This window comes from Pantherophis guttatus, chromosome 3, assembly GCF_059756535.1.
Source record: "Pantherophis guttatus breed Tessera chromosome 3, ASM5975653v1, whole genome shotgun sequence".
NCBI classification, from domain to species: domain Eukaryota; kingdom Metazoa; phylum Chordata; class Lepidosauria; order Squamata; family Colubridae; genus Pantherophis; species Pantherophis guttatus.
In genome coordinates, this window is record NC_142065.1 from 11,658,833 (window position 1) to 11,684,266 (window position 25,434).

The 25,434-nt window shown below is 43.5% G+C and overlaps 1 protein-coding gene across 2 annotated transcripts in view; it reads left to right on the forward strand.

Annotated features, from left to right (window-relative positions):
• The window catches only part of LAMA5 (laminin subunit alpha 5), a 236,639-nt gene that overhangs the window by 162,442 nt on the left and 48,763 nt on the right, over positions 1-25,434 (forward strand). For both annotated transcript variants that reach the window (XM_087889038.1, XM_087889037.1), the window contains exons 35-52: positions 619-823; positions 1,637-1,781; positions 2,289-2,429; positions 2,955-3,116; positions 5,586-5,687; positions 5,780-5,863; positions 6,605-6,835; positions 7,785-7,898; positions 8,053-8,180; positions 9,736-9,816; positions 9,980-10,194; positions 11,260-11,360; positions 14,521-14,701; positions 15,800-15,943; positions 17,388-17,539; positions 18,322-18,432; positions 21,663-21,774; positions 23,281-23,451. In XM_087889038.1, coding sequence (XP_087745164.1) covers positions 619-823; positions 1,637-1,781; positions 2,289-2,429; positions 2,955-3,116; positions 5,586-5,687; positions 5,780-5,863; positions 6,605-6,835; positions 7,785-7,898; positions 8,053-8,180; positions 9,736-9,816; positions 9,980-10,194; positions 11,260-11,360; positions 14,521-14,701; positions 15,800-15,943; positions 17,388-17,539; positions 18,322-18,432; positions 21,663-21,774; positions 23,281-23,451 — 2,580 coding nt within the window. The remainder of the gene's footprint in view (positions 1-618; positions 824-1,636; positions 1,782-2,288; positions 2,430-2,954; positions 3,117-5,585; positions 5,688-5,779; positions 5,864-6,604; positions 6,836-7,784; positions 7,899-8,052; positions 8,181-9,735; positions 9,817-9,979; positions 10,195-11,259; positions 11,361-14,520; positions 14,702-15,799; positions 15,944-17,387; positions 17,540-18,321; positions 18,433-21,662; positions 21,775-23,280; positions 23,452-25,434) is intronic.

Sequence of the window (25,434 nt, forward strand, 5' to 3'; positions counted from 1 at the left end):
TAAGGAGAATAAAATACATTCATCAAAAATAAAAAAATACAACACTTACCCTGTTTCCCCGAAAATAAGACATCCCCTGATAATAAGCCCAATCGGGATTTTGAGCGCCCCCTCCCTCCTGAAAATAAGCCCTCCCCGAAAATATTTAAACACATGCACAGTTGGTCCTCGCCATTTATTTATTTATTTATTTATTGGTTCGATTTATATGCCGCCCTTCTCCGGAGACTCAGGGGGGCTTACAATGCGTTAAGCAATAGCCTTCATACTTTTGTATATACCTGCTTAGTAGGGCTTTCGTTTCCCCCCCCCCAGCGGTGTTCTTTTTTATACAAAGTCAGCTTATTGCCCCCACAATCCGGGTCCTCATTTTACCTACTTCGAAAGGATGGAAGGCTGAGTCAACCTTGAGCTGGTCAGGATGGAACTGCTGGCAGGGGGCAGAATCAGCCTGCAATACTGCATTCTAACCACTCTGCCACCACGGTTCCATAGCAGCAGGTGGTGTACAAATAAACAAACTGGTCATAAATTGAGGATTACCTGTCCCTTCAATTTAGAAATTAACATAGTAGGTTAATTGTTCTCTCTCTCATCTCTACCTCATTTCACTCCTAGCCTGTGATTGTGGATTTCGCCTGTGTGATGAAGTGACGGGACAATGCATCTGCCCACCACGTACTGTTAGACCAGAGTGTGTGGTCTGTGAACCCCAAACCTTTGGCTGTCACCCCCTGGTGGGCTGTGAGGACTGCAACTGTTCGAGTTCTGGGATCCAAGATCAGACCAAACCAGGATGTAATATAGAGAGTGGACAATGCCAGTAAGCAGAGATCATGATATGAACCCTGAATCCTAGAGCACCAGCTGCATCTGGCTATCCTATATCACAGACCCCATCTTTCTTTCTTTCTTTCTTTCTTTCTTTCTTTCTTTCTTTCTTTCTTTCTTTCTTTCTTTCTTTCTTTCTTTCTTTCTTTCCTTCCTTCCTTCCTTCCTTCCTTCCTTCCTTCCTTCCTTCCTTCCTTCTTTCTTTCTTTCTTTCTCTCTCGTGCGCACTCTCATCTCTCATCTATCCATCCATCATCTATCATCTATCTATCTATCTATCTATCTATCTATCTATCTATCTATCTATCTATCTATCTATCTATCTATCTATCTATCTAATCTTCTATCAAATTTCTACATTGCCCATCTCACCCAAGTGATTCCTGGTGATTTCCACCACCTGTCTATCATCTCTCTCACTCACTATATCTATCTATATTATCTATCCATCTTCTGTCTGTCTATCTACCCTTCCCTCCCTCCCTCCGTCCCTCCCTCCCTCTCTCTCTCTTTCTCACTCACTATATCTAGCTATATTATCTATCCATCTTCTGTCTGCCTGTCTATCTACCCCTCCCCCCTCTCTCTCACTATATCTATCTATATTACCTATCCATCTTCTGTCTGTCTGTCTATCTACCCTTCCCTCCCTCCCTCCCCCCCCTCTCAAGAGATTGGCCAATCACTGGTCTGGGATGGTACAGAGTCCCCTGCTTGTTATTCTGTTATTGTCTGTCACATCCTTTCCAACAGTAGTCCTTTGCACAAATAAAAGAATACAGCAGGTGGCCATTTGTTCTTCCAGATGCAAGCCCAATATCGTAGGACGTCAGTGTGATCTCTGTGCCCCAGGCTATTACGGCTACCCCAACTGCAGGGCTTGTGACTGCCATGAAGCAGGGACAAAACCAAGCATCTGTGACCCGGTCACTGGAGAATGTCACTGCAAGGTTAGTCTGATCATTGTCTAAACTTGGTTTCTGGCCAGATTGCTGTTTGAGGAGCAGTAAGAAACGGCAGGACCAATGCCGATGGTTCCTTCAGTTCTCAGCAGTATCAACAGTTATTTTCAAGACAAACCCTGCCAACATCGTTTATTTTTACAGTCAAGAATAATGTGTTCCATCAGGGGAAGGTTCTGTGCCTGAATCTCTAGTTCTAATTGTTACTGACGAGCACAAACCTATAATTCTTCAGAAACACCCCTTTAGGAGCAAAAATGGTGGAAAGTCTGATGGACCAAAACATATCAGGAGACATTGGAGGAACTGAACACGTACAGCCTGGAGGGTAGAAGGGAAAGAGGGGACTTGATTGAAACCTTTAAATATAGTAAGGGTGTGAATAAGGTTCTTAGAAGGAAGTATTTTCAATATTAAGCAAAAATCAAGGGGCAGTTTCCCCTTGTTGTTGAGGCATAACCTCAAACTGACAGGATTTTTTTTTTCAATCTCTAGGAAAACGTGGAAGGCCCGAGGTGTGATCAGTGCCATTTGGGGACATTCTCCCTTGATGCCAGCAATCCTAAAGGCTGCACCAAGTGTTTCTGTTTTGGGGCAACCGATCGCTGCCACAGTGCCAAGAAGTACCGCGTGGAGGTAAATGAGTAGGTGAAGATCTAGAGGTGACTATCCCAGAAAAGAGGGATAAAAGAACCTCAGAGTTAACGTATAAAAGAAGGAAGAGTTGAAAGCTGAGTAAATCAAGGAAAGAAGCTGCTACACAGTATGAAAAAAAAGGAGATAGATCTGTGAAGTTGTCTGTAGGTAGCATTCTGTTTAAAACGTTTAACAATGCTATTAATATTTCAAAGAATACTATCAACAGAACCTCATAGATTTTGCAGTAACCTGTTCAATGTAATAGAAGAGGCACAGTGACCTAGTGGTTAAGGCGCTGGACTTGTCGACCGGAAGGTTGGCAGTTCAAGACCCAAGTACCGCATGATGGGGTGAGCTCCCGTTCCTGCCCCAGCTCCTGCCCACCTAGCAGTTCAAAAGCATACAAAATGCAAGTAGATAAATAGGTGCCACTTTGGTGGGAAGGTAACAGCTCTCAACCTTTAAAGGCTTCTGAGCCCTTCAGCAAGCCTACATTTACTTATCAAGATCTGTGTCTTCTAGTTCACTGACATGAGTGGGTGGACTTTGCTGAGTGGAGACCGCCAAGGAGCTTCCACTTCAGTCAGCTTGGAAGACGAGACTGTTCACGCTGATCTTCGGCAGTTTCCAGATGCTTTCCAGGAACTTTATTGGCATGCCCCCAGTTCTTATCTTGGAGATCAGGTAAGTGATTCAGGGCTGATAATGCAATTTTTGCCAAAATTATTCCAGTGTCTTAATGCTCAAAAGCCGAATTCTAATATTTGAAATGATATTTAGATTCCTCAGAACCAAATTTTTTTCTTCTGGGTCAACTTACATGATAAAGAACCAGCTACATAAAACTTTGGTGTTGTTGTTTATGTCTTTAAAAAAGTTTTTTGCAATGTATTAATATTGTCACTATGAGATTTTATTAAATTTAGCATGATGTCGCATGCCGCATGGAATCACGTTCCAAGTGAGTGGCTATATCCGTTGAAAAAATAAAATTGACAAATGCTAGATTTTACTTCTGAAGCACATAAAAACCCATATCTTAAAGTTTTGGGTGTCACTAGATTTTTTGTAACTTTAAAATACTTCACTTTTCAACTTCATTCAGTAGTAGTCTAGAAATCCATTAAGTTTTCTGCTAAATTTGAAATAGATTGTATTAATAGAGAGCCGAGGTGGTGTAGTGGTTAGAGTGCAGTATTGCAGGCTACTTCTGCCGCCTGCCAGCTGCCTGTAATTTGGCAGTTCAAGTCTCACCAGGCTCGAGGTTGACTCAGCCTTCCATCCTTCTGAGGTGGGTAAAATGAGGACCCAAATTGTTGGGGGGCAATAGGCTGACTCTGTAAACCGCTTAGAGAGGGCTGTAAATCACTGTGAAGCAGTATATAAGTCTAAGTGCTATTGCTATTTTTCTAAATACAAATTCGTATTTAAAAATAGTTGAGATGCTTCTGTCAAAAAATAATTCTAAAAAATAGCTTTTTTTAAAACTGTTGATACCAATTGGTTATAAGTAAGCTGTAATATTTTGTTATATAGAAAAACAAAAATATGGGTCATGGGTCAAAATGTAGGATTCTCCCCCCAGGGCCAAGCATCTCCCCTTTTCTAAACGGAGGAATATGAGTAATTCAAACAAAAATTTCTTTGCTTTGAAGTGATACAAAACAGCCCAGCATCCCTTGTGCCACTTAATCTCTTTCTATTCATTCCACCATTTTTTTTAAAAAAAAATTTTTTTATTTATATGCCGCCCTTCTCCGGAGACTCAGGGCGGCTTACAATGCGTTAAGGAATATATTAACCGTGATAGTCTTACCGTCTTAATTTTAAAAAGTACTTTTCCACCTGCCAAATGTCACTTAATTAAAATAGAATCCTTGGTACAGAAAAGTTTTAAATTAACTTGGTACCCTGTTTCCCCTAAAATAAGACCTACCTGGATAATAAGCCCCATCGGGCTTTTCAGCGCATGTGCTAAAATACCCCCCTCTCTGAAAATAAGTCCTCCCAAAAAAACAAGCCCTCCCCAAAAATATTAAACCACATGCGCAGCTGGTCCCTGCCATTTCCTCTGGTTAGGGTTAGGGAGACAGAGCTGGAAATCAGGTAAGATGGTAAGAAGAGCCCCGTCTTGGTCCACGCACCCCAAAATAATAAGACCTCCCTAAAAACAAGGCCAAGTGCTTCAGAGGTGGGTTTCAAACATTTTTACTACCAGTTCTGTGGGCGTGGCTTGGTGGGCGTGGCTTGGTGGGTATGGCTTGGTGGGCATGGCAGAGGAAGGATACTGTAAAATCTCCATTCCCACCTCACTCCAGGGGAAGGATACTGTAAAATCTCCATTCCCTCCCCAATCCAGGGGAAGGTTACTGCAAAATCCCCATTTCCTCCCGATCTTGAGACTTGAGAAGCAGAGAATAGATGGGGGCCAGTCAGAATTTTTACTACCGGTTCTCCGAACTACTCAAAATTTCTGCTACCGGTTCTCCAGTCGGTGCTGAAACCCACCTCTGATGCCCAGAGAGTGGCATCAAGCTGGCCACCATAGTTGACCACACCCACCCATTTGGCCACACCCGACCAGCCCCCTGAGGTCAACCACAGTCCTGAAATTGAGTTTGACACCCCTGTTGTAGAACAATCGGAAGAGGAACAATTAACTGGGAAGCTCCACATACAGTGATGGCTTGCATGGAGCCGTTGATGCTGTATAGGCGGGCCCAGGCAATTGAGGTGGTGTTGAGACTTGTCAACTGATGTTCCAGGGCGGGGAAGTCACTTTCAATCTTCTGGAGATCTTCTAACAAGAGGAGCACACAGCTGTCACAAGCTGTTAATGAGAGAGGAAAGTCAGCTGTAGGACATGCCGATGGAGAGTCTCAACCATCCAGAGGTGCCTTTCCAAAGGGCAACTGGACTCTTCTGATTTTTTATCTCTTGAAAACGTCAGTCAGTCAGAATTTTTACTACCGGTTCTCCAGAACTGGTCAGAACCTGCTGAAACCCACCTCTGAAGTGTGCTTATTTCGGGGTTCAAAAAAATATAAGGCAGGGTCTTATTTTGGGGAAAACACGGTACTAAGACCTGGAATTGGGGGCTTGGGATAGATTTTAAAATCCTTACGGGCAACATAGTCTTTGCTTTCAATGCAGGTCTCCTCTTATGCTGGATATTTGAAGTATGAGTTGCATTCAGACATTCAAAGGGGCGATGTGTTCATACCGATGGAATCCCGGGCGGATGTTATCCTCAAGGTAGATCTCCCATTGCTCTTGGTCTTTGATCTAAATGGCATCAGTCTCCAACTCTGTTTTCTTTAATTCATATGTTTTTGGTCCTTTCCTAGGGAAACCAAATGAGTATTATGTTTGTTGAAGAGTCGTATCCCGCTCCTGGAGAGGTTTATAAAGGAGAGCTTCAACTGTTGGAGGTCAGTTGAAATTGATAACCCCATGGAGAAGGTGAAAGATCAGTGGGGGTTTCTGATGATTTTAGAAGCTTGCTTTGGATCAGATCCTATCCTGTTCAGGAAGGAGAACATTGCAGAGTGATGGCCTCAATCTCCAGCTTTGTAGAGGTGGTCAAAAGGATACCACTGTGGGATAGTTACTGAATATAGCGCAACCTAATGTGCATAAAAATTAATTCAGTTCTGGAAGCAAATTACTGTTTCAGCATGATCTTTACGCTTAGCAATCAATTCACATTAATGGCTGTATACAAACCTTTAATGCTGGAGGCTGTAGACTGAAACATAAAATATCAGCAGCTCAGGTTTGAAGATCTGGGTTTTTTTTTTGCAGATTCTGACATGATGCCTTAAGGAAAGGCTTCATTGCAACCATATTGGATTCATCTATTTATCGCTCTGTCTAACTATCCATCCCCCGTTCTCTCCATCTCTCCGTCTGTTGTCTGTCTGTCCGTCCATCTACCTACCTATCTGTCTATCTATCTATCTATCTATCTATCTATCTATCTATCTATCTATCTATCTATCTATCTCTTTCTGTGTCCGTCCATCCATCCATCCATCCATCCATCCATCCATCCAAAACAGATTTCCTATTAATGGGAAAATTAAGATCCAATGCAGCCATAATCTGTCTTATTGATGTTAGAAAATCACATTCCAACTAATGTTGTACTGCAGCTCAATTTTCTTTCCTAGGGTAATTTTAGACACACCGAGACACACAACCCAGTCTCCAGGGAAGAGCTGATGATGGTTCTGGCTAACCTGGAGCAGCTTCAGATCCGAGCTCTCTTTTCCCCAATTTCGTCCTCTGTGTCCCTGCATCGGGTGATCCTGGAGAAAACCACGGAGACCGGTGGAAGCATCCAAGCCAATAGTGTGGAATTGTGCCTGTGCCCAGCCAATTACAGAGGAGATTCTTGCCAGGTAAGGAAATGGTTTCCTCCCAAATTCATGTTGAGCTCTTCAACTCAAGAGCCGTGGTGGAGCAGTGGTTAGAATGCAGTACTGCAGGCTGCTTCTGATGTCTGCCAGTTACCAGCAGTTTGGCAGTTCGAATCTCACCAGGCTCAAGGTTGACTCAGCTTTCCATCCTTCCGAGGTCGGTAAAATGGGGACCTAGATTGTTGGGGGAAATATGCTGACTCTGTAAACCGCTCAGAGAGGGTTGTAAAGCACTGTGAAGCGGTATGTAAATCTAAGTGCTATTCCTATTAACCTCAGCAACTTGAAGATGCGTGGACCTCAACTCCCAGAATTCCTCAGCCAGCTGTTGGCTGAGGAATTCTGGGAGTTGAGGTCCACGCATCTTCAAGTTGCTGAGGGAAATACTGATGCCGAGTAATCAGAACCCTCAGTTCATTATATAAAGTCAGTTATAGAAGTGATTTAGGATTCATAATATAAAGGTTTGATTTGATTTGATTCTATCATCTGAGATATTCTGAATATCTGTGCATCTATAGCTCTATCTATACCTGTCAATCTACCTTATCTATCTTCCTCCCTCCCTCTCTCTTTCTCTCTCTCTCTCTCACACACACACACACACACAGACACACATCTATTCTAGCACTGATGATGTTACCTAGTTTAGGTAATGAAATGCCTGCAAGCAAGCTCAGAGGGCACCTGCCTATCTATCTATCTATCTATCTATCTATCTATCTATCTATCTATCTATCTATCTATCCATCCATCCATCCATCCATCCATCCATCCATCCATCCATCCATCATCTCCAAACTGAAAAACCTCCGGAGAAACTCTCAAATAAGATAAGGAATGTTAAGGGCTCCCACCTCCTTGCAGGCATTCTGTCTCAAACGCCTTACATTGATGACGATCTGATGCATATTATCTCCTTTGCAATTAGGAATGTGCTCCAGGCTATTACAGAGACATCAAGGGTCTATTTCTAGGGAAATGCATTCCATGTGACTGCAATGGCCATTCGGATCAGTGTCTCCCGGGATCTGGAACATGCCTTGTAAGTCAACAAAATGATTGTTCAAGTCCATTTACCCCAAAGGTGCTTTCTCCAATAAATGCTGAGTAATTATTTATTTACTTCTGCAGATATAGTGGAGGCGGAGATCCAATATGTGAAATTTAGCATCGTTAATTTTTTTCCCCCTCTGTAGAATTGCCAACACAACACAGGAGGGGATCACTGTGAAAGGTGTAAGGATGGTTTTGTGGGCAACTCTTCCCTTGAGGAACACGTGCAATGCATAGGATGTCCCTGCCCTCTTTCAGTTCCCTCTAACAAGTGAGTATCTTCCATGCATATAGTCCTCTTGATTCTTTGGCCACATTATGCACTAGCTTCTTATTTGCCTATGGAAGAGCATACAGGTAGTCCTCAACTTATAATAAGAGCCATGGTGGCGCAGTGGTTAGAATGCAGTACAGGTAGTTACAACAGTTCATTTAGTGACCATTCAAAGTTACAACAGCACCGAAAAAAGTGACATGACCATTTTTCAGAGTTACGCCCTTTGCAGCATTCCCCACGATCATGTGATCAAAATCCAGATGCTTGGCAACTGACTCGTATATATGACGGTTGTGGGTGTCCCAGGATTATGTGATCACTTTTTGAGACTTTCTGACAAGCAAAGTCAAGGGGGAAGGCAGATTCACTTAACAACCGGGTTAGTAACTTATCAACTGCAGTGATTCACTTAACAGCTGTGGCAAGAAAGGTCGTAAAATGGGGCAAATGTTAACAAATGTTTCACTTAACAACAGAAATGTTGGGCTCAATTGTGGTCGTACGTCGAGGACTACCGATTGCATGCTAAGTCATTGCTCACTGTCAGGAGTTCAGTTCAGACCATTTCAAGGTTGACTCAGCCTTCCATCCTTGTATGGTCGATAAAATGAGGACCCAGATTGTTGGGGCAAAGAGGCTGACTCTGTAAACCGCTTAGAGAGGGCTGTAAAGCATTGTGAAGCGGTATATAAGTATTATTTCTATTGCTATTATAACAGTTCATTTAGTGACTGATAGAAATTACAACAGCCCTGAAAAAAGTGATTTATGACCATTTTTCGACCATTGCAGCATCCCCATGGTCACATGATCAAAATTCAGATGATTGACAACTGGTTCATATTTATGACGGTTGCTATGTCCCGGGGCTCATGCGATCCCTTTTGTGACCTTCTGATAAGCAAAGTCAATGGAGACGCCAGATTCATTTAGCAGTCTTGTCACTAACTTAACGACTGCAGTGATTCACTTAACAACTGTGGCAAGAAAGGTCATAAAATGAGGCAAAACTCACTTAGCAACCGTCTCGGTTAGCAATGGAAATTTTTGGTTCAATTGTCGTAAACTGAGAACTACCTGAATTTACTCCAGTTTGCTAATTCCATAAGAATCATAGGGACTCCGATGCAATTACAACGTAACTGTCAGCGATCTGACTAGCAAACCCAAAAGAAGTAGACACTCTCAAGATCTTTGAATTCCCCAAAGTATAACTTTATTGGATACATCATCTCGGAACTGCAGAAGCAAAAACCAGCTCTGGTTTCCCCACGCAAAAGCTTAAACAATAGATTCCCTTTCTTCCCATCCCTGGCTGTTCACATTGTCCAATTGTAAGACTTCCTTTTGTTATGGGAACAGTCCGTGTCTCCGTCTAACGCCTGCAGCAGTGACCTTGGCTCTCATGGTCCGTAGAGGAAAGCTTAGCATTCCATTCTGGATGAAAGGCATAGAAGCAGCTCAGAAGAAGTAAAGTGTTTCAGTCTTGACAGTAGCTTTATTTGGTGCAAACTTTAATAGCTCTTTTCTCTTCCCATTTTCATCTTAGCTTTGCCACGGGATGCATCTACAAAGGCTCCACCACGCAGTGTCTTTGCAAGCCTGGTTATGCCGGATTTTCGTGTGAACGGTACCGTATACAACTTGAATTTCAGCTCTTTTCAACTTGGTTTGCTTAAGATCCAATCCACGTATGGCAGGATGGGGCTGCTCGGTTCTCCACTGGTAGAATCAGGCCACCGGCGGAGGACTTCGCGCTGCTGCTCTGTAAGACCTCCTTCTCTCCTCCAAAGATGTGCTCCAGGTTACTATGGAAACCCTCTCGTGATCGGCAGCTCCTGCCAGCCCTGTGACTGCAGTGGGAATGCTGACCCCAACATGCTCTTCAGCGACTGTAACACGTTGACAGGGGTCTGCACCGGGTGCATGTACAACACTGCAGGGCCCCGATGCGAAATGTGCGCGGCTGGATTTTACGGTGATGCAGTCGTAGCAAAGAACTGCACCGGTAGGTCTACAAGCAGTCTCTTTCCTGGGTGCATTCACACACAGTGATGATGGGCTCCATAGGTGGCTCAGTGGCTAAGATGCTGAGCTTGTCGATCAAAAAGGTCGGCAGTTCGAATCCCTAGTATAGGTTTCCTGTGTGAGCAGGGGAGTTGGGCTAGATGACCTCTAAGGTCCCTTCCAACTCTGTTATTGTTACTGTTTTTTTAACAAAATTGAAATGCTAGTCTCACAGGTGAAGTCTTAATAGTCTTTATATGTTTCTTACATTTATATTCAGATAGTTTTGCCCTTTTTATTCAAGATAGTTGCTTGAAAAGATAAAAAAAGATAAAAATCCTTTCAGTTTCCCCCAGTGTAAACCTGGTGAATTTTTTTTTTCTCAATAGAAAATGCAGGTAGTCCTTGACTTACAACCATTCATTTAGGGACCATTCAAAGTTACACTTTAAAAAATTACTTATGACCAATTTTCACACTTACGACCATTGCTGCATCCCTAACGTCATGTGATCAAAATTCAGGCACTTGGCAACTGGCAGGTATTTATGAAGGTTGCACTGTCCCGGGGTCATGTGATCAAAATTTGTGACCTTCCCAGCTGGCTTCCAACAAGCAAATCAATGAAGGCAGCCAGATTTGTTTAATGACCATATGATTCACTTAACAAGTGTAGTATTTCACTTAACAACAGTGGCAAAAAAAGGTCATAAAATGGGGAAAAACTCACTTAACAGTTAAATTGGGGCTCGGTTGTGGTCAGAAGTTGAGGATTATCTGTATTGCTGAAGCTAAGGTGTAAATACATTGGTCAATTTTTATGTACTTTGTTAGAAATAGAAATAGCGCTTAAGACTTACATACCGCTTCATAGTGCTTTTACAGCCCTCTCTAAGAGGTTTACAGAGTCAGCCTATTGCCCCCAACAATCTGGCTCCTCATTTTATCGACCTCGGAAGGAGGGAAGGCTGGGTCAACTTTGAGCCGGTGAGAATCGAACTGCTGACAGTTGGCCAGCAGAAATAGAAGTCATGAAATCTTCTTAAAGTTCTTTCTCTCCTTGTAGAGTGCAGCTGTCTGCCCTGTGGGACGGACTCGTGTGATCCTAAAACTGGCCAGTGTCGGTGTAAGCCTGGGGTGACAGGTCAGCACTGTGATCGCTGTCAGGTAAAATAGACCGATACTCCCTGATCCTTAAATTTTCTGCACCGCATCGGTGAGATGTATCCCACAGCAGAGGTGGTATTCAGCCGGTTCGGGTAAACCGGTAGCTCCCATGATCAATTGGCCCCACCCACCCGCCTCCACTCTATCCTGTCCTTTATTTCCTGCTTTGTAGCTCATCTCAATCGCACGGCACAGCTGATTTCCCCCCCCCCCTTGCTATTCTACTTACCATTGCTGACTTGGAGGGTAGGCCGCTGAGCTTCTAAATGCTCCATTTTCAGCGCTGCGCACAAGCGCCTTAGGCACATGCGTGTGCAAAGCTTGTGTGCGTGCATGAAGTGCGGGCTCACCGAACCAGTTGTTAAACTGGCAGCATCCCATCACTGTCCCACAGGCATTGTGGGTTTTTTGTGGTTTTGTCGCTGATGGGGTTCTGTTAATAAACACTGTTGATTTCAACTTCTGTATTTGCACATAACAAACATCATGTCTTCCGGGTGCGCTTCAAGGTGTTGGTGGCCACCTTTAAAGCGCTCCATGGCTTAGGGCCGGGGTATCTACGAGATCGCCTTCTGCCGCCAATAGCCTCCTACCGGCCAGTTCGCTCGCACAGAGAGGGCTTCCTCAGGGTGCCGTCGGCCAGACAATGTTGGCTGGCGACCCCCAGGGGGAGAGCCTTCTCTGTGGTGGCACCTGCCCTCTGGAACAACCTACCCCCGGAGATACACACGATACCAGACCTCCAGACTTTTCATCGGGCTCTGAAAACTCATCTATTTCATCTAGCCGGGCTGGCTTGATCCCATCCTTTTCGGTTTTAATTTGAAATTGGTTTTAACTGGGTTGTTTTAAATTGAGGGCCGAAATTATTTAATGTCTTTTAAACTGTTTTTAAAATTTTATATGTTATGTTTTATCTCGGCTGTTCACCGCCCTGAATCCTGTTGGAGAAGGGCGGTATAAAAATTGAATAAAATAAATAAAATAAATAAATGTAGGCCAGGTATCCCCACATAACTGTGTTTTCTCTCTTGCCCAGCCAAACCAGAATGATTAGTGGTGAGTAGGTATGGAATGGCAGACCATGGTCACCCTTTATTTATATAAATAAAAAGGAAGTTTTACAGCTTCAATCATTTGAGTAGAGAAAAACCTAACCCCCTGATTGAATCAAAATGATCACTCCACTTTCTTGAATAAGATTACAGGAGTGAGGGAAAGGAATCCATTCTCTATATCGTAAATAAAAGGGACCCCCTCATCTCCAGTCGGTTTTCAGCACATTGTTTCCATCTTGGATGTATGTATGTATGTATGTATGTATGTATGTATGTATGTATGTATTATTTATTTATTTATTTATTTATTTATTTATTTATTTATTTATTTATTTATTTATTTATTATTTCTCACTTTTATTCTTTTTTTTTTTAATAAACAACTCAAGGTGGGGAATTTATCTAATACTCCTTCTTCCTATTTTCCCCACAACAACCTAGCAAGGTGGTTTGTGCTGAGAAAGAGTGACTGGCCCAAAGTCACCCAGCCGGCTTTCATGGCTAAGGCGGGACTAGAATTCACAGTCTCCTGGTGATTGGCCCAAAGTCACCCAGCCAGCTTTCATGTCTAAGGTGGGACTAGAATTCACAGTCTCCTGGTGATTGGCCCAAAGTTACCCAGCCGTCTTTCATGTCTTAAGGCCGGACTAGAATTCACAGTCTCCTGGTGATTGGCCCAAAGTCACCCAGCCAGCTTTCATGGCTAAGGCGGGACTAGAATTCACAGTCTCCTGGTGATTGGCCCAAAGTCACCCAGCCGGCTTTCATGGCTAAGGCGGGACTAGAATTCACAGTCTCCTGGTGATTGGCCCAAAGTCACCCAGCCAGCTTTCATGTCTAAGGCGGGACTAGAATTCACAGTCTCCTGGTGATTGGCCCAAAGTTACCCAGCCGTCTTTCATGTCTTAAGGCCGGACTAGAATTCACAGTCTCCTGATGATTGGCCCGAAGTCACCCAGCCGGCTTTCATGTCTAAGGCGGGACTAGAATTCACAGTCTCCTGGTGATTGGCCCGAAGTCACCCAGCCGGCTTTCATGTCTAAGGCGGGACTAGAATTCACAGTCTCCTGGTGATTGGCCCAAAGTCACCCAGCCGGCTTTTATTTTCTAAACAATAACATCTGATTATACCCTAGCTTCTCCTCCTCATCTAACTTGAGTTCCTACTCTGGACTCTTGTCCTAGATCCTGCCTTCACTTACAACAGTGTGCATGTCAACAGAGTTGTAAGCAGTGAGAGTATAGAACTCCAGTGCTGCTGGAGATTGTGAGTTCTGTACTCAACCTGAATCTGCCTTATCCTCAGAGGAAGAGGAGGAATTGGACAGCTGGTTACCAATTGGTTAGGAGCAGCTCAACCCCTTACAGATATGCTCCTCAGGCTGCTTTCATATGGAAGAAATAACATAGCGGGGTGCCTCAGCACAGCCTAGCATGGCTCACAACCATCGTCTCATACTGTATTGGGCTTTAACTCTATTCCTTCAAGAGTCCTACAATATGCAGTAAGCATCTATCACAGGGGTGTCCAACCTCGGCAACTTTAAGACCTTGGGCTTCAACTCCCAGAACTCCCCCAGCCAGCATGGGTCACTGGGGAATTCTGGGCATTGATGTCCGCAGACCTTAAAAGTTGCTAAGGTTGGATACCCCTGATCTAGAGTTCAATGTCCCAAATGGAGATGGTCAAAATATCCTTTGTTAATAGGTGCCATCTTTCTTTCCTTCATCCCATTTGCCTGGAGAGATTCTTCAGAATGATTTACCGCCCTTATTTGAGTGCAGAGCAGCTTCTGTAAACCACTGTTATCATCATCCTCTTTTAACGACCCCGGATGGAGTCTGGGCAGTTGAATGGAGCTGAGTGTTTACTGGCCGGATGCCCTTCCTGTCACCAATACGGAGTTTGTTTCAGCAGATGTATTCTCATTGTGCCCAGAGAGAGAAATGTCTGCCTCTACCAAGGATCGAACTCACAGCCTCCTGATTCTGAGGCAAGAGCTCCACCCCTAGGCCACTACATGGCTCCTGTAAACCACTGTTATAACTATTAAAATCCGGATGCAAACCCCCCCCCCCTTTTTTTTTTTTTTCCTTTTTAGGAAGGGTATTATGGCTACAAAACCTGCTTGGGCTGCCAAAGGTGTGACTGTGACATTGGATCGGTGAGCCCCAATTGCCATGCCCAGAATGGCCAGTGTGATTGCAGTCCAGGCGTCAGTGGTCCTCGTTGTCAGCAATGCTCTCCTGGATACTGGGGGCTCAGTGCAGATGGCTGCTCCAGTGAGTTCCTTTCCTAATATTTAGGCCTTGCTAATAGAAAACTCAGATTCCCACCCCACCCCCCAAGCCTAAAACAGAGGGCACATATTTTTTCTTACTCTAAACATTTTATTAGATTATAGAATAAAATACAAAAGCAAATAGGAAGACATAGTGGTGTTTGGGTTAGGGCTAAGGTTGTAGCAGAGGTGAAATCCAGCAGGTTCTGACAGGTTCTGGAGAACCGGTTGTGGAAATTTTGAGCAGTTCGGAGAACCGGTAGTGGTAATTTTGAGTAGTTTGGATAACTGGCAAATACCACCTCTGGCTGGCCCCAGAGTGGGGTAGGAATGGAGATTTTGCAATATCTTTTCCCCAAGAGTGGGGAGGGAATGGGGATTTTGCAGTATCCTTCCCCTGGAGTGGGGTAGGAAGGGAGATTTTGCAGTATCTTTCCCCTGGAGTGAGGAGGGAATGGGGATTTTGCAGTATCCTTCCCCTGGAGTGGGGTGGGAATGGAGATTTTGCAGTATTCTTCCCCTGCCATGCCCACCAAGCCACGCCAACAGAACCGGTAGTAAAAAAATTGGATTTCACCACTGGGTTGTAGTCCAATATACACTACATAAACAATGCAAAGGAAGGAAGGAAGGAAGGAAGAAAGGAAGAAAGAAAGAAAGAAAGGAAGGAAAGAAAGAAAGAGAGAGAGAGAGAGAGAAAGAAAGAAAGAAAGAAAGAAAGAAAGAAAGAAAGAAAGAAAGAAAGAAAGAAAGAAAGAAAGAAAGATATACCCACATATAGTATATGACACAGAGGAACAACACAGTCTAATTCGGATGAATACATGTACATGGTGAGAAAAACAAATCTTGCGAGTTTACCAGTCAGATGGCCTAGGGAACAAAGCTGTTACAGAATCTGGTAGTCCTTCTATGAAATACTTCAAAACCTCCTTCCAGAGGGGAGCAACAGAAACAGACCATAAAGTAGGTGTGTGGGGTCTCTAACAATGCTTTGAGCTCTAAGCACATAGCACTCATAATAATTCCAGTTCACAATTAACGTGGACTGAAAGCAGTCCTGCTTGTGAATCTTTCTCCTTCGATGTTCTCTCAACAGAATGCCAGTGTAAAGGAGGCTCCTGCAACCCCCGCACAGGTGAATGCACCTGTACCAACGGTCTGACAGGAAAGCAATGTGACACCTGTATCAAGAAGCATGAGATCCCCGTGGTGGATGGTCCAGACAACATGAGATGCGAAGGTTAGGCTTCTTCTTTCCTCCGGTATCTTGGTCCCAGCTATATCTGTTTTGGGGTATTTCTGTAATTCTCCATATTGGTTTAACATTGATGTGCAGGAATCACTGTCCTATCTGTCCTACTAGCCAAACTAAGAATGATTCAGAAATCCTACATGTATCTTGTAAGATTTTCACTTAGGTCCATGTGCTGAATGGGTTTGAGAAATTTTATGAGGGTTGTCAAAAATAGAGTAGAGTAGAGTAGAGTAGAGTAGAATAGAATAGAATAGAATAGAATAGAATAGAATAGAATAGAATAGAATAGAATAGAATAGAATAGAATAGAATAGAATAGAATAGAATAGAATAACAGAGTTGGAAGGGACCTTGGAGGTCTTCTAGTCCAAGCCCCTGCTCGAGCAGGAGACCCATTATTTGAGGGGATTCAGATAAATGGTTGTCCAGTCTCTTTTTGAAAGCCTCCAATGATGGAGCACCCACAACATCTGAAGGCAAGCTGTTCCATTGGTTGATTGCTCTCACCGTTAGGAAATTTCTCCTCAGTTCTAAGTTGCTTCTCTCCTTGGTTAGTTTCCATCCATTGTTTCTTGTCTTGCTTTAGACTGACCCTGTTATCTTTGTAGGAGCCCTACAAATATTGGAACCTTGCTACCATATCTCCTCTAGGGTTCCAGTATTTGTGGGACTCTTAGAAAAACACGGGGATCTATCTATTTTCCAAAGCACCAAAAGGCAAGACAAGAAACAGTGGATGGAAACTAACCCAGGAGAGAAGCAACTTAGAACTGAGGAGAAATTTCCTAATGGTGAGAGCAATCAACCAATGGAACAGCTTGCCCTCAGATGTTGTGGGTGCTCCATCACCGGAAGCTTTCAAAAAGAGACTGGACAACCATTTATCTGAAGACCCTCAAATAGTGGGTCTCCTGGTCAAGCAGGGGGTTGGACTAGAAGACCTCAAAGGTCCTTTCCAACTCTTATTATTCTATGTTCTAACTATCAGAGTACTAACAACCAGACGGCTGAAAAGAATATAAATCCTTCCATTCCTCACCCATCATTTAGAAGCTTCTTGGGTGAGAATCAAAATGTTTTCAAGGAAAAAGAAACCCAATAAAGTCCATCTGCCTTTTGGAGAAGCCATCTGATCGCTAGCACCAAGGAGTCCACAGTGACAGTAGGATTATTTTGATCCTATGGATCAAAATAACCCTACTGTCACTGTAGACTCCTTGGTGCTAGCGATCAGATGACTGCAAAGAATATAAACCCTTCCATTCCCCACCTGTCAGTTAGAACTGAAGAAGTTTCTTGGATGAGAATCTAAACGTTTTCAAGGGATAAAAAATCAGAAGAGTCCAGTTGCCTTTTGGAAAAGCACCTTTGGATGGTTGAGACTCTCCATCGGCACGTCCTACGGCTGACTTTCCTCTCTCATTAACAGCTTGTGACAGCTGTGTGCTGCTCTTGTTAGAAGATCTCCAGAAGATTGAAAGTGATTTCCCCGCCCTGGAACATCAGTTGACAAGTCTCAACACCACCTCAATTGCCTGGGCCCGCCTACACAGCATCAACGGCTCCATGCAAGCCATCACTGTATGTGGAGCTTCCCAGTTAATTGTTCCTCTTCCGATTGTTCTACAACAGGGGTGTCAAACTCAATTTCAGGACTGTGGTTGACCTCAGGGGGCCGGTCGGGTGTGGCCAAATGGGTGGATGTGGTCAACTGGGGTGGCCAGCTTGATGCCACTCACTGGGCATCAGAGGTGGGTTTCAGCATGTTCTGACCAGTTCTGGAGAACCGGTAGCGGATATTTTGAGTAGTTCGGAGAACCGGTAGTAAAAATTCTGACTGGCCATGCCCCCATCTATTCTCTGCCTCTCAAGTCCCAGCTGATCGGGAGGAAATGGGGATTTTGCAGTAACCTTCCCCTGGATTGGGGAGGGAATGGGGATTTTACCGTATCCTTCCCCTGGAGTTGGGTGGGAATGGAGATTTTATAGTATCCTTCCGTTGCCACGCCCACCAAGCCATGCCACGCCCACCAAGCCACGCCCACAGAACGGTTACTAAAAAAATTTGAAACCCACCACTGCTGGGCATGGCCGACTGGGTGAGCATAGCCAGCTTGACGCCACTCCCCAAACTGCTGGCATGTTTCCTCTTCGCACTGGGTAGACTAGGCCGAAGCCACGTTGGCCTGATGTTTCCTCTTCGTATTGGGTAGACCAGGCCGAAGCGACGTGAGCTGGGCCATTACATTTTCCAGGATGGCTCTGTGGGCCGGATGCAGCCCGCATGCCTTGAGTTTGACACCCCTGTTCTACAAAGTTCTAGAGGTTCTAGATTTACTTTGCACTTGCTTCTTTCCTCGCAGAGCCAAGTGCGCGAGTACCAGCGATCCATCTACAGGGTGAGGCAACATGCCGACGAACTGGAAGAGGAGAACGCGGATTTTGTTCAGGATCTGAACGCGCTTCAGCACAAGGTGCAACCGTTTTTCCCTCCCCTTTCCTTTTCTCTTCCTGTATTTGTACAGGTAGTCCTCGACTTACAACAGTTCATTTAGTGACCCTTTGAAGCCACCATGGCACTGAAAAAAGTGACTTAGGACCGTTTTTTACACTTAGGACCATTGCAAGCAGCCCCACGGTCACATGATCGAAATTCAAATGCTTGGCAACTGGTTCATATTTATAATGGCTGCAGAAACCTGGGGTTGTGTGATCCTCTTCAGCGACCTGCTGACAAGCAAAATTAATGGGGAAGCCAGATTTATTTTACTGTGCTACTAACGTAGCAACTGCAGTGATTCACATAACAACGGCGGCAAGAAAGATAGTAAAACGGGGCAATGCCCACTTAACAACTGTCTCACTTAGCAGCAGAAATGTTGGACTCAGTTTTTGTTGTAAGTTGAGGACCAGGGGTGAAATGCTCCCGGTTCGGACCGGATTGCCCGATCCAGTAGCAATGGAGGCGGGTGGTTCGGAGAACCAGTAGCAAAAATCCCTGCCCCCACCCCATGCCCAGCTGAGCCGAGCAATCATCAGAGGTTTTTTTTTTTACTTGTGCGCTTCAAGGTTTTGGTTACCACCTTTAGAGTGCTCCATGGCATCGGACCGGGGTATCTACGAGACCGCCTTCTGCTACCAATAGCCTCTCTCCGACCAGTACGCTCCCATAGAGAGGGGCTTCTCAGGGTGCCGTCGGCCAAACAGTGTCGACTGGCGGCCCCCAGGGGGAGAGCCTTCTCTGTGGGGGCACCTACCATCTGGAACGAGCTCCCCCCAGAGATACGGAAGATCCCGGACCTGCGCACGTTTCGCCGTGCTCTCAAAACTTTTCTATTTCAGCAAGCTGGCCTGGCCTAACTCCCATCTTTTAAATTTTTAAATTTTTTAATTCGTGATTTTACAAATTGGGTGTTTTAATCTGTGTTTCGGCCGAAATATTTAATAATTTTAAGGGATTTTTTAATATTTGTATTATCTGTATTTTATCTTGGCTGTTCACCGCCCTGAGTCCTTCGGGAGTAGGGCGGTATAGAAATTTGATTAATAAATAAATAAATAATAAATAAATACTTTTAAAAGAATTATTTTCTACAACCTCTTCGGCTAAAAAAATGCTGTTAAAAGTAAAAAAAAAAAGCCTCTGATGATCACGCGGCTCAGCTGGGATTGTCAAAGGCTTTTAAAAGCATGTTTTCTTCAACCTCTTCAGAGGTTGTAGAAAAAATGCTTTCAAAAGGCTCTGACGATCCAAGCTGAGTTGCCTGATCAGCAGAGGCATTTAAAAGAAAAAAAGTCTCTGCAGATCAGGCAACTCAGCTGGGATCAGCCTTTTGAAAGCATTTTTTTACAACCTCTTCGAGGTTGTAGAAAAATGGTTTTAAAAGTAAAAAAAAAACAAAATTGGCCAACCCCAGTCACATTAACCCCCACACACACACCAAGCCACGCCCACAGAACCGGTAGTAACAAATTTTAGATTTCACCACTGTTGAGGACTATCTGGATTACACCTGGTACAGTGGCAAAATGTACAAGGTGCTTTAGAAAAGTGATCTGGTAACTGAATCAGAATCAGAATAGAGCTGGAAGGGACCTTGGAGGTCTTCTAGTCCAGCCCTCTGCTGAAGCAGGAGACCCTATACCATTTCAGACAAGTGACTGTCCAGTCTCTTTTTAAAAATCTCCAGCGATGAAGCACCCACAACTTCTGGAGGCAAGCTGTTCCGCTGGTTAACTGTCCTCACTGTTAGGAAGTTTCTCCTCAATTCCAGGTTGCTTCTCTCCTTGATTAGTTTCCATCCATTGTTTCTTGTCTTTGCCTTCAGGTGCTTTGGAAAATAAGTTCTTGTGGCAGCCTCTCAAATCCTGGAATACTGCTATCATGTCCCACCTAGTCCAGTGATGGCTAACCTTTTCTGGATCAAAGCATGCGCACATGTGTGAATGCACGCACACGTGCCTGAACCCCCAAAATGCAATGCATGTGCGGGCCCCACTCATGCGGCCCCCCGCACATGCAGCCCCCCCACGTGTCCCCCGCCCCCTGCACATGTGCAGCAGAGACCTGAAGACCAGCTGGCCGGTGGGAGGCGCACACATATGTGCAGCTGAGCTGGGCCGGCGGCTCGTGTGCCCATAGAGAGGGCGCTGCATGCCATCTCTGGCACGCGTGCCATCGGTTCACCATCACGGACCTAGTCCTTCTTTTCTGTAGACTGGCCATATCCAATTCCTGCAACCGTTCTTCATATGTTTTAGTCTCCAGGCCTTTAATCATCTTAGTTGCTCTTGTTTGCATTTTTTCCAAAGTCTCAACATCTTTTTTATAATGTGGTGACCAAAACTGTCTGTCTGGACAAGGTTAACTTTGCTTGTGACAATGCTCTATCTGTAAAAGAGATCTTTCTCTTTTAGTTTCAGAAGTCAATGCTTCATTTTAAAACCTACATGTGAAAATAGCTAGGAATATCCTTCCTCGTGCACCAGATGTAATCACATCTGAATTTATGATAGGGGGAGGATAAAGCTATCTGGTGCCGATTATTTAAGCATCGTCAAGCAATGAGTTGCAAAACCTTGTGTCCCGTCACTTATTTCTCTTTTTCTGGAAGGAGAAATCCTTATTTGTTTGAGTTTTATCCCACCTTTATTACTTGTGTAAGTTAACACGGTAGTGAACTTATGAAATACTTCCTCCTGTTTTCCCCACAACCACCCTTTGAGATGGGTCAGGCTGAGAGAGTCTAGCCCAATGTCACCCAGACAGCTTTCATGCCTAAGGTAGGACTAGAACTCATAGTCTCCTGGTGGTTGGCCCTCCCTCTCCTTGAGTAATTAATTTCACTGTCAAAACTGCTCTTAATATTAGGCAAGAGAGAAATGATCATATCCAAACAACTGACAGAAGAGAAAATGGCATATTCAGACAGCCTTGGCTGCTTAACATTTTAGTTATATTCCTTCGGATTCCACCAGGGATCTAAAGACTATTATGTGGTCCATCAGCAATGACCCAAATCCTTTCTTAAAATATTACTTTATTATATCTGTGTATCTGCGACAACAACGTGATCTTAAACTAATCTTTCAAAGAAATTAAGCTGAACTCACAAGTGTCTTTAAGCAAACTTTTCGATGTTTGCAAATTGTTGGCCTGCCCCTTTACCTTTCAATGTTATCTAAACGACGATGTTGTTTTTAGGCAACAATGACCCACAGAAAAGCAAACCGCCTGATGGATGTTACCCAGGAGACCTATCAGCAAGCAGAGAGCCTTGTTCTGAATGTCACTAAAATTCAAAATAAAATTAATGGTAAGGCAGAATTCTATCTTATTTTCCTGCTTTCAAAAAGTGCTACTTGAGTAAAAGCAAAGAAATATATATATGAAGAAAATGATGGTAAGTGTTTAAAAATGATGACACAAAAATTTGTACCCAGATGACACACTGATTGATTAGCTATGTAATGCTTGTTTTAAAAGAAAAAATAATAAACTTTTTATTAAAAAAAGTGCTACTTGAGAAATGCCCAATTCCTATTAAAAAAAACCCAAGAGTGATGCTTAAATTCCAAGTGTGTAGTGTACAAGATTTGTGTAAAATTTATGCTGATTGTATCTACATAATTCATTTTTTCATAAGCAACTGTTGTTGAAGGATTCATATGTACAGATAGTCCCAGCTACACAACCACAGTGATGTTGATTGATTGATGAGGATCACCTCATGCCAACATACAGGTAGTCCTTGACTTACAACCATTTATTTAGTGACTGTTCAGAGTTACAATGGCAGTGAAAAAAGTGACTTATTTTTCAACAACCGTTGCAGCCTCCCCAGGGTCACCTGTTCAAATTTGGATGCTTGGCAACCGATTCATATTTATGACGGTTGCACTGTCCCAGAGTCATGTGTCCACCTCTGGCGGCCTTCTGACAAGCAAGGATGAAGCCAGATTCACTTAACAATCATGTTACTAATTTAACAACCGCAGTGATTCACTTAACAACTGTCCTACTTAGCAACAGAAATTTTTAGCTCCGTTGTGGTCGTAAGTTGAGGACTACATGTAAATAATTGAAAAGCAGAAGATGGTCCCAGTCAAGGGATTCTTTCATACTAGAATTATTTCCTTTAGTTATATATTTGAAAGGCATTTTGGTAGCAACCGCTGAAAGATAGAAATAGAAAATGTTTGCGAGCTTGAGTGTGTATTGGGAACATCGTTGTACTAAGGTACTTCTTAGCATTGTGATGTGCATACCTTGTGCGCAGGTACAAATGTAGGTGTGGTTTCTATCACGATACTAGCATGGTTGCACATCCTGGTAAATGTAAAAAAAGGGAAGAATGTAGTGGAATAATGTTTTGCAAAAAGAAATAAAATGGTATCAAATGGGATGACGGTCGGTGGGGTATTAGTTTGCTAATCGGTTGCTGATTCTGAATGCTGAATCAGATGATGTTTTGGAATCCTGAGAGAAATGGCTTTCTTTTAAAGGGAAATCGAGTGTCGCATGCCAGGGAAATCAGGAGATTCAGCCAGTTCAAATAAGTGTAAAGATTTATTGCAAGCTTGAGCTCTCTACAAGAATCTGGGCAACTAATAGTCAAGAGAAATGAGCGGGAGATAAGGAAGGCACTCAAAATGGGCTGGACTTAGATCTCTTGCGTGCACGTAGGGACTCATGATTTATGATGCGTTTGACCCCTCCTTCAGGCTCAGCCTGGTCATCTTCCACATCAAATCGAGAGCTGTTATATGTGCAGAGGTACGTCCTAATGTGTCATGCATCTCAATTGTGGCTTTTTATACAGATCTCATACATCAGATGGACACTTTTACCACAGCCAATGCTAGCTCCACGTCTGCGGAGGAATTTCGTCAGAAGATAGCCGAGGTTGATGCAATGCTGAGGCACATGAAAGGCATGGATTTTAGTTTCCAGAACGCCATTGCTGTTGAGGAGCGTGATGAAACACAGAATTGTGAGTATGACAGAGAAAGCAAATGGCTGTGTGAGGGAGTCATTCACAAGGATTTATCTATTGTGTCTTAAAATATTCTGGAATCCAGTTTATTGATACTTGAGAGATGAGGCTTCAGAGAAGACAGACTGGATTCTTAAATTCAAGATATCTTGCAGTTTTGATTTTATTTAAGTTCTAAACCAAATTAGATATATTTCTTAAAAGTTGGATGCTTTTTTTTTCCTTCTGATGTTTCAGATATCAAGAGCGCATTTTTCTATTTTTATGTATACGATGTAAAATTTTATAGTTTAGTTTTAGTTTAGTTTTATTAAATTTGTATACCGCCCTACTCCCGAAGGACTCAGGGCGGTGAACAGGCACAAGATAAAATACAGAAATACAAAAGTTAAAAACAATTTAAAACCAAATTAAATAATATTGGCCCACGACAATTAAAATCCCAATAAATTTAAAACAAATTAAAATTTCAATTTAAAATTTAAAAGAAAGGGGAGAAAAATTAGGCCAGGCCGGCTTGCTGGAATAAGAGGGTCTTAAGAGCACGGCGGAAAGTGCGCAGATCCGGGGTCCTCCGTATCTCCGGGGGGAGCTCGTTCCAGATAGTGGGTGCCCCCACAGAGAAGGCCCTCCCCCTGGGGGCCGCCAGTCGACACTGCTTGGCTGACGGCACCCGGAGGAGACCCTCTCTATGAGAGCGTACCGGCCGGTGGGAGGCTATTTGTGGTAGGCGGTCCCGTAAATAACCAGGTCCTAAGCCATGGAGCGCTTTAAAGGTGGTAACCAAAACCTTGAAGCGCACACAGAAGACCACCGGGAGCCAGTGCAGCTCGCGCAGGAGAGGTGTTACACGGGAGCGCCATGTTGCTCCCATAACCACCCGCGCGGCCGCACTCTTATAAGCGGAGAATATTTTTCTTTTAGTTACTACTCTCTCTTATTTTACTGGAGCTGAAGGTGACACTTATAATGCTCCCTGTTCTTTTTCTTCCTCACTATAACCCTTTGAGATACGTTATGCTGGCACAGAACACAGAATATAATAGAATAACAGAGTTAAAAGGGACCTTAAGAGGTCTTTTAGTCCAACCTCCTGCTCAGGCAGGAAACTCTATCCCATTCTGGACAAATGGTTGTCCAATCTCTTCTTTAAAATCTGCAGTGTTGGAGTACCCACAACTTCTGGAGGGAAGTAATTCCATTGATTAATGGTTCTCACTGTCAGGTAATTTCTTCTTATTTCTAAATTAGTTCTCTGCTTGATTAGTTTCCATCTGTTGTTCTGCCTTCAAATGCTTTGAAGAAAGGTTGAAACACATACCCCCCTTTCTTTCTGGCAGCCCCTTAGATATTGGAAGACTGTTATCATGTCACCCCTCGTCCTTCTTTTCATTAAACTTGACATACCCCATTTCTGAAACCATTCTTCATATGTTTTAGCCTCCACTCCCCTAATTATCTTTTCCCTGCACTCTTTCTAGAGTCTCAAGATCTTTTTGAGTCTCCCACATCTTGGCTTTCTATAAATATGAATGCTGAACAATATTAAAGTTCTGTTGGATTTTTAAATTATTTCTTATGGCGGCAAATAGAAGATGGAAGAAGAGAAACTCGGCCTTCCAGTGTGGCTGCTTTAAAAATCACATTAATTACAACATGCAGATTTCTTAATACATGGAATTCTAAAGCATTTCTTCCAATATATTTGTAAAACAAGTGCAGCCATAGTATCACCTTACAGTAGTGGCCAAAATTGTGGAAACCTTTTGGGGAAAATGTATTTTTGAGGTTTGATGGCTAACTTTTTTTTTTTTTCTTGGAGTTTCATATTTCACTGCTGGAATGGCCTGGGAATAGCCCAGATCTTAACCCAATTGAAAATCTATGGAGCCAACTAAAGAAACTTGTTAGACAGAAGCGACCCAGCAATAAAACCCAGTTAATAGAAGCAATCCTTCAATCTTGGTTTCACATTATAAC